Genomic DNA, 8,349 nt, shown 5'->3' with positions numbered 1-8,349 from the left:
GGGGGGCGCCTCAAGAGGCTCCCAGTGGAGCCAGAGAAAAGAGAAAGGGGTCCGGAGAGGTCGTATGTAGCTATGGATGTGGACAATGAAAGGTTAAAAACACAGCTGGGAGGCCAGGGCTGTGCTCCTGTCATCCTGTCATGGCCTTCCCTCACCCGCACCTCCCAGCTCCCGTCGCCCCTGTCGCCCCTGTCCCGGGGGCGCTCCGCTGACCCAGGGAAAGAAGACATACCTTCTTCATGAATTTTGCTTTGCTTGCTGCGGGCATAGCTACCTGGGGCTCCAGGCTTTTCTTCCGAAGCCAGAGCATGTCTTTGTTGGTGCAGTTGCTCATAACAGTTTTATGGAGATTATTCTCAAGGTAATATTCGAGAAAATTCACATGCCATGCGTGCACTTCACCCATGGAAAGTGCACCATGCTGTGATGTTTGCCACATTTGTAGAGTTATGCAGCCATCACCATTATCTAACTAGAGAACAAAAAGAAACCCACACTCTTTTTCTTTTAGAGGCAGGGTCTTGCAGTATAGTGTCTCCATCATAGCTCACTGCAGCCTTGAACTTCTGGGCTCAATCAATCCTCCTGGTTCAGCCTCCCAAGTGGCTGGGACCATAGGCGCATGCACCACCACGCCTGGCTAATGTTTAAAATATTTTTTGTAGAGACAACGTCTCACTATGTTGCCCAGGCTGGTCTCCAACTCCTGGCCTCAAGCGATCCTCCTGCCTCGGCCTCCCAAAGTGTTGGGATTACAGGCGTGAGCCACCGTGGCCCGCCAAGAAGCCCATATTCTTGAGCAGTCACCCCCCTGATTCCCTCATTCTCCCCTCCCCCCATCCTATGGCCACCACGAATCTACTTTCTGTTTCTATAGACTTGCCTATTCTCAAAACCAAGGCATGTCTGTGATGTGCTAAGTCACCCTATTGTGTGAAAGGAGAGAAAAATGGGGTGAAGTCAGGGACCCAAGGGGCGCAGGTGGCTTGGGAGTAAGGAACAGAGATAAAGGCTTCCTCTCGGGGGCTCAAGGCAGCCTGAGTCCTGTCCGCGGGAAGTCAGTGCCCACCCAGGTGTGTGCAGATGAGGGAGACAGAGAAGGCAAAGAGGCCCTTCCTGGGGACAACAGAGGTGCTGTCTGGGAGGCCCAGGATGGGGGAAGGTGAGGGGATTGAGGGTCTCATGGGTGGAGGGTGGGGCTTGGTCTGTGTGTGCAAGAGGGAGAAGCCCAGAGTCTGCAAGAGCAGGTGGGGAGGAGGAGGAAGAGGAGGGAGGGCAGAGGGAGGGCAGGTGGTGGCTGGGTGGGGCTCTGTCTAATAAAGGGTGACTTTCAGCCCGCCGGCCCTGCAGGCAGGCAGAGCTTTGCAGACACCCTAGAAGACACCGGCTCCCCGGACCCAGTGCACCTTGGTGAGTCCTTCTCCTGCACGTTCTCCAGCGAGACTCGTCCCCATTCTGTGCCATCTCCTTTTCTTGCTGAGTGCCCCAGGGACTAGCTTGAGATGGGGGTGTTCCCAGTGCCTGCTCCTGCCCTCCTGCGATCCTCATCACCCCCCTCCACCTCCCCAAGGTGGCCCCGTTAATCTCTCCAGCGAGGAGGACCAGCCTGCAGCATGAACCCGTCGCTCCTGGCTTGCCTGGTGGCCTGTTTTGTGGGGGCCTGGGCCCCTGCTGTCCACACCCAAGGTACTGTCTTCTGCCATACTTACCCCACCTCCCGGGACCCATCCGTCTTTCCTGTCCCCATTTATCTCTCCTCTCTTCCAGACAGTTCCCCCAATCCCACTCCACCGAATTCTCTGATGGCTCCTGCTTCCGGCATTTGGATAATTCCTGGGGGGTCGGGGGTGGAGACGGGGGTCTGCAGCTCCTTTTTCCAGAGCCCTCCTCGGTGCCTGCTTTGCAAGACTCAGGCAGCCGGCGGGAGCCCGAGTGGTTCCAGCTGTGGGCAAAACCACTTACTCCTGGGGACACATTGCAGTGTCCTGACCCTGCAGAGCTAGGGCTGGGTTAGAGGTCAGAGCCTTGGAGACCAACGGCCATGGAGTCCCATCCCTGTCCCCACCCTGCACCCCCGTCCACGCAGTCTGAGAGTTGCTACTCAATCTTTCTGAGTATCACTTTTCTCAGCTGCAAGGTGGGAATCTCAGACTCCCACTGCGTGGACCGAACTCGAGGGTCCAATGAGCCAATGGCTGCGGGAGACTCTTGGCCCAGTGTCCGGCAATAACCATTTCTGTTATTAATGGGGGATCCCTTCCATCTTCCCCCACCCCTGGCCCCAGAGCAGGTGCTTGAGAATTTCGGACACCAAAGGACAGCTCTGGGCATGCAGTGCCCCGCTCCAGCAGTCCTGACACTGGGTCTGCATCCCCTGAGTGTCAGCAGCTGGCCAGGAGCTTGGCCAGGTGGAGGAGCCATGTCCCCACCTTCCTGGCCCGTCTGCCCCTGGCAGTCCCACCTGCCCCCTGGCTGGGTCTGCGAGGTTAGCCTTTGCCCGGGAGGGGGCTGGGTTGTGCTCATTGTTCTGCTATCAGAGCCAACCTGACCCTTTGATCCTGGGGGGAAGGGTGGCCCCCAGCCTTGGGAACCACTTTCCTGGCACTGTAGCCCTTGGTCGCAGAGCTTCCAACAGACTCCCCTGCCCCTTGCCCTCAGGGGCCAAGGTTGGGGGATGCCAAGGAGGCGGGGTCTGGCACAAGTGCGTTGCTGAGGACCTCAAAGGTGGGGCGGACATGTGCACCCTCCTCCTCCCAGAACCCCCAGTTTCTGGCCAGGGGGACTTGAGTGGTCACTGTGATGAGGACCTAGAGGAAGAGATATTTGAGCCAGTCCCAGGTGGGAGGGGACAGCCTGGAGCAGGAGCTGGGACCTTAGGAGCAGGTGACCAGCTGGCTCATTTTGAGGACAGTAGGGCTAAGCTAGGGAGGAGTGGTCCTGGTCCCTCCTCAGTGCTGCACCTGTCCTCTGTCCCCTCTCCCAGAGCAGGAGTAGAAGTGGCTTTGTTCTGTTCATGTGGCGGTTCCACGTCTTTCCCAGCAAGGGGCTGTGGGTTCTCTCCAACTCCCGCTGGGTGTCCCAATGTCAAGGGCAAAGGGTGAGCCAGGCGGTCCCTCAGCCTCTGCCAGGCCTGGAAGGGTCTTGGTATGTGCCTACGTGGGCAGGCAGGTGCCCACGCCTGTGGCCATCCCTGCCCAGTGCAGACACGAGTGTGCGGGCGGCCGTGTGGTTGCAGGTGTCTTTGAGGACTGCTGCCTGGCTTACCACCGCGGTGTCAGGTGGGCTGTGCTGCGGCACGCCTGGGGTTACCAGCGCCAGGAGGTGAGTGGGAGCTGCAACCTGCCTGCTGTGATGTGAGTGGGGCTGAGGGGGGTGGCGGGTGAGGCTCGCTTGCAGCTCCGTTCCCCACTTACACCCTAACCTGGGCACCCCGTCTCCACCTACCAGATTCCATTTCCGCAAGAAAAACAGGATGGTGTGTGGCGACCCAAAGAACAAAGACGTGCAGAAGGCCATGAGGTTTCTGGATACACGCAAGACCCGCCCAAAGCTTCGCCACATCTGGATGCCCTTCCAAGGTGGGTGAGACCCCAGCCCCGCATCTACGGGGTATGCCCTTCCTGCCACCCAGCCCTAGTGCTTCTCAGTCCCTGAGGGGCCAGGATGCTGGCAGCTGCCCCTGCCCCAAAGAGAGCCAGTTGCTGGTGAATGGGGACTCGGAGGGAATGATCAAGTGACCGAGTCATCATCCAGATCTGACCATTGCTGCAGACAGAAAGCTCAGACCAATGGAAAACTCATTAGCTCACATAACTGGGGACGGCTTCAGGTTCAGCTGGATCCAGGAGCTCCAGAAGTATTGGTGGAGCTCTTATCCACTTATTTCTCTCTCCATCTCTTGGATAGGCTTTCACGCTGGGAAGAAGTTGAGTTCTGGAACCTCCAAGCTACCATTGTCCAAGTTGAGTGACCCCACTGGCAGTGGGAAGAAGAACACCTCTCTCCCAGCAGCAGCGAATCTAGGTATGGACTCCCGGTCATGTGACCATCTTCTACCCATCACCTTTGCCAAGGGCCAAGGGCTCAAAATCGGCTCATGCTGGGACAGCAGATCCGATTCCTGTCCAGGACGAAGGAGGGCTGGCTGTGTGGTCAGCCCCTGCAGGTTCACATGGGACGGTCCTGTCCACTGCCCTGACCCCATCCAGGGAGGCTTCAGCAAGAGCTGAAGTGAACCCCCCAGGAGAGGGGTGGAGGGCTGCAGGACCCCCCCATACCAAGCCATTGTCCAGTGGACTTCAGCTGGGTGTCCTATAATTCTGGTCAATTCTGTCTCCCTGGAGATAGTGTCAGATCCCACAGGTTAAGGACTCAGTCCCACAATACTGTCCCCACTTCAAAGGACAGTTGCAAGCAGTGGATTGTCACTTACACTTCTGACTGATTGGCTATAATACAGGGCTCTCTACTCCGGTTCAACCATTGGCTAGAGTGGTCCACCGCATTCAGGGAAACGCTTTACTTACGACTACTACTTTATTATAAAAGATATTACAAAGGGCCAGGCATGGTGGCTCACACCTGTAATCCAAGCACTTTGGGAGGCTGAGGCAGAAGGATTGCTTGAGGCCAGGAGTTTGAGACCAGCCTGGACAACATAGCAAGACCCATTTTTTTTTTTTTTTTTTTTTTGAGGCAGCGTCTCACTCTGTTGCCCTGGCTAGAGTGAGTGCCGTGGCGTTACCCTAGCTCACAGCAACCTCAAACTCCTGGGCTCAAGCAATCCCTCCTGCCTCAGCCTCCTGAGTAGCTAGGACCATAGGCACGTGCCACGACGCCCGGCTAATTTTTCTATTTTCAGTAGAGACAGGGTCTCGCTCTTGCTCAGGCTGATCTCGAACTCCTGACCTTAAGCTATCCTCCCGCCTCAGCCTCCCAGAGTGCTAGGACTACGGGCATGAGCCACCGCACCTGGCCAGCATGGTCGATTATTAACGTAAACTCCAGCCCCTCTCTCCTCTCCAAGCTTCCCATCACAGCTTGCTCTGTCTGGTGGTCTCAGCTCTCATGCAGAAACCCACCAAGAGTCGCTTCCTTAGAGCAAAAGACGCTCCAGTCACCCAGGAAATTGTTTTAGAAGCTCTGTGCCAGGAACCTGGGAGCAGAGACCAAATATTAGAACAAAAGGTTCTCCTACCGCTCGGGAAATTACAAGGGCTTTCGGGGCTCCGTGCCAGGAGCCAGGGGCAGAGGCCAATGTCTACATTCTTATTAATTTACAGCCACCAATTCCAGCGTGGCCTCTCTAATTCCACCTGCAGGTCCCTGAGCCCACACATCTCCGGGATCCACAGCGCAAGAGAGGCTGGATCTTTCTCCGCCACAACCGTCGCTCTGCAGCCTGGGCTGCCACCTGCCCCTCTGTCCTTTGGCCCAGCTCCTAATCCCTCTGCCTGCTGTGGCCCCCTGTTCTCCACCCTCACCACCTCCTGCCCCTGGGCAGCTGGCAGGAGGGAGTTGGCCTCATTTTAAGCCCCTAGCTGTTGCAGAGACCAGAGTCAACCCCGGGCAGTGACTGTTGCAAGACATGTTCTCAGGATGCATCTCCTGCCTGGGGCTTCTTGCCACCCACCCTGAGCCATGCATGCCTGTGTGTCCCTCTGGGTCCTTACAAAGCCCTGATTGGGATGAGAGCCCAAGGATGCCTCTGCTAGACTGTTGCTTTTCTATAACTTTTTTAAATAAACCTCTGGGGCCCTGCCATGTTTCTTTATGAGGTGCAGTGTGCATGCTGGAGTGAACAAGGGGTGAACCCCACATGAGCTTCTGCACCCCAAGATCTATGCCCTCCCCCAGCCCTCAGAAAAGACAGCGGCTTCCCAGCGGTTGGCTGCAGCCTGCACTTCCCAGATGGTGACCTTGAGATAATTGCTCTCCCTCTCTCTCTCTCTCTCTCTCTCTCTCTCTCTCTCTCTCGCTCTCTCTCTCGCTCTCTGGGTCTCTTTGCTCATCTGGAAAATAAGGGTCACTGGGTTTGCTCTGCCTGGATTTCAGGGCAGTGGGGAGTCTGGCTGGTGCACGGAGCGGCCCTCTGCAAGCTCCTATGGGCTGTCCAGAGGCCTCTGGCAAGGCAGGTGGGTCAGGACCCGGCCAAGGACAGAGCACTGGGGCCAGGCACTAGTGACAAGTTCTGCAGGTGGAGGCTTGAGCCGGGTAACTATGCTGTCCTCATTCCTTGGCAACCTAAGTTTGCATCACAACAGAGAATGTTCTGGATGGAAACCAAACACACCATCTGTAGGGGACACCCTGGTGGTTTGGGGTCAGGGACCAGCATGCAGTCTCAGCAAAAACGGGGTTGGGTGCAGTGGCTCATGCCTGTAACCCCAGCACTTTGGGAGGCCGAAGACAGGAGGATCGCTTGAGCCCAGGAGTTCGAGACCAGCCTGGGCAACATGGTGAGACACCATCTCTATAAAAAAAATTTTAAAATGAACCAGGCCTGGTGGGTGCACCGGTAGTCCCTGCTACTCAGGAGGCTGAGGTGGGAAGATCACTTGAGCTCAGGAGCTCGAGGCTACAGTGAGCTATGATTGGGCCACTGCACTCCAGCCTGGGCAACACAGTAAGACCCCACCTGTAAAACAACGGCAGTTTCCACAAGCTCTCTAAGCCTCAGTTCTGTACCCCCTCCAACACAATGGGGGTGATAATACTGCCTGTTTCAGAGGGGTTTTGGGAGACCAAATACACCATGATCCGTGATGTGCATAGCACACAGCACACGCTTACTGTGTGGTCATTGATGCGATGACCATCCCAGCCGTGAGATGTTGGTAGATCTGGCCCAATTTCCAGCCAGGCAGGATGAGGTGATGGTTGACGGCACGGGTGACTGCCCAACTTTCAACCCAGCCTGACCCTGCTATGTTGCTTAACCTCTCTGGGCCTCAGTTTTCCCACCTGTAAAATGGGAATGGTAATATTTATAAACAGCATCTATGCCCTGGGGTTGTAGCCACAACCAAAGGAGTCAACAGTCGTAGAATACTCAGAATGGTGTCTGCTGAGTAGTGCGTGGTCAGGAAGTGTGTTTTTCTCCTTTCATATGAGATAGGTAACGTGCGATGTCAGAACAAGGTTTTAGGGAGGCGCATCCCACACATGTGCATGAAAACCCAACTGTCACGTTTACGAACTGCAAAAGGATCCATTGTTATCCTTATTGGGGAACCCACGAAGCCTCCGGTTTCCCCCACGCATGAACCTTGCCTGACCTTGCCGAGGGCAGTGTCTACTTACTTCTAGAACTTGCCAAGGGGCAGGCAGACTTAACCCAAAATAACTTTATTGTTGTCTCCACTTCTGATATAAAAGCATCCTCGGAACGCTAGCCCAGGCTCCAGGGGAGGGCAAACGCTATCAGCAAATCACTCTGTGTGGGGTCAGGGCGCCGTAGGCCCTTGCGCTCTGAGGGACGAGCCCGCGCCCACCCCAGCCGCCCGTTCCTGCATCCCGCCGACCCCCTGGGTGAGCTGCAGTGCAGTGCAGAAGTTTAAGCCTGAGATGGATCAGATACAATGACCACAGGGTCTCTCCCCGACCTTGGCCGTGGGCTGGGGGGTGCACACTGCAGTTTCTTGCTGTCTCCAGGAAAGATGGAGCGTTGGGGTCCCCGGGCTGGCACAGAGGCCCGGGAAGAGGCAGGGCTCGCCTGAGGTCGCAGTGTAGCATTTCACTCTTCCTGAGTTTTGGGGTTTCACCTGGCCAGCCATTGCCGTTGGGCAGCAATTCTTCCCAGTTCCAGAATCTTCCTCCTCTGGGTGGCATGGGAGTTCTGGGGCCCATCGAGGCTGTTCCCAACTAGAGCAGTTGCAGCTGCACCTTCAGCCGCAAGGCCTGGCCCCCTGGTCCTGGCCACCCCTCCGGCTGAGCACCCCGGGGCCCTGCCACGCTCACCACCTCCAGCCGGTAGGTTCCAGGGCCCGGCTTCCTACGCCCCAGCTGCAGAGAGCTGAGGCCGCGGAGGTGATGCATGCGGAAGAAACCTTGCTTGTTGCCACGTGTGATGATGTAGCGGACCCGGCCGCCCAGGCCCTCCAGCGCTGGTAACAGCTCCAGGATGTGTTCGGTCCGGCCCAGGCGTGAGAGGTTCAGGCCCACGGTCAGCAGGGCCTCCGAGTCAAGAGTAGCCAAGCTCACCTGGGGAGAAAGACCAGGTGGGCAGTCAGAGCCTGAGAGAATTGGGATTCGGTGGGTAGGGGGTCCAGGGATCATTCATGGTCAAAGTCAAAGAGGAGACTTCTGGGGCTGGGCAGCATGGCTCATGCCTATAATCCCAGCACTTTG

At 56.8% G+C, this 8,349-nt stretch overlaps 2 protein-coding genes across 2 annotated transcripts in view; one reads left to right on the top strand and one right to left on the bottom strand.

Moving 5' to 3' along the window:
* The first annotated feature begins 1,613 nt into the window (after positions 1-1,613).
* On the top strand, positions 1,614-5,329 carry CCL25 (chemokine (C-C motif) ligand 25). The gene is made up of 5 exons (XM_012641228.1): positions 1,614-1,686; positions 3,236-3,353; positions 3,448-3,578; positions 3,907-4,023; positions 5,322-5,329. Exons 1-5 carry the CDS (start codon positions 1,614-1,616, stop codon positions 5,327-5,329), a joined length of 447 nt encoding a protein of 148 aa, XP_012496682.1.
* A 2,534-nt stretch (positions 5,330-7,863) lies between these two features.
* Positions 7,864-8,349, bottom strand: part of FBN3 (fibrillin 3) — a 60,840-nt gene continuing 60,354 nt past the window's right edge. The window contains exon 62 of the mRNA XM_012641227.1: positions 7,864-8,202. Coding sequence (XP_012496681.1) covers positions 7,864-8,202 — 339 coding nt within the window. The remainder of the gene's footprint in view (positions 8,203-8,349) is intronic.

Source organism: Propithecus coquereli, unplaced genomic scaffold (genome assembly GCF_000956105.1).
Source record: "Propithecus coquereli isolate 6110/MARCELLA unplaced genomic scaffold, Pcoq_1.0 Scaffold164, whole genome shotgun sequence".
In the NCBI taxonomy this organism is placed as follows: Eukaryota; Metazoa; Chordata; class Mammalia; order Primates; family Indriidae; genus Propithecus; species Propithecus coquereli.
This window is presented reverse-complemented; position numbering and strand designations above follow the sequence as displayed.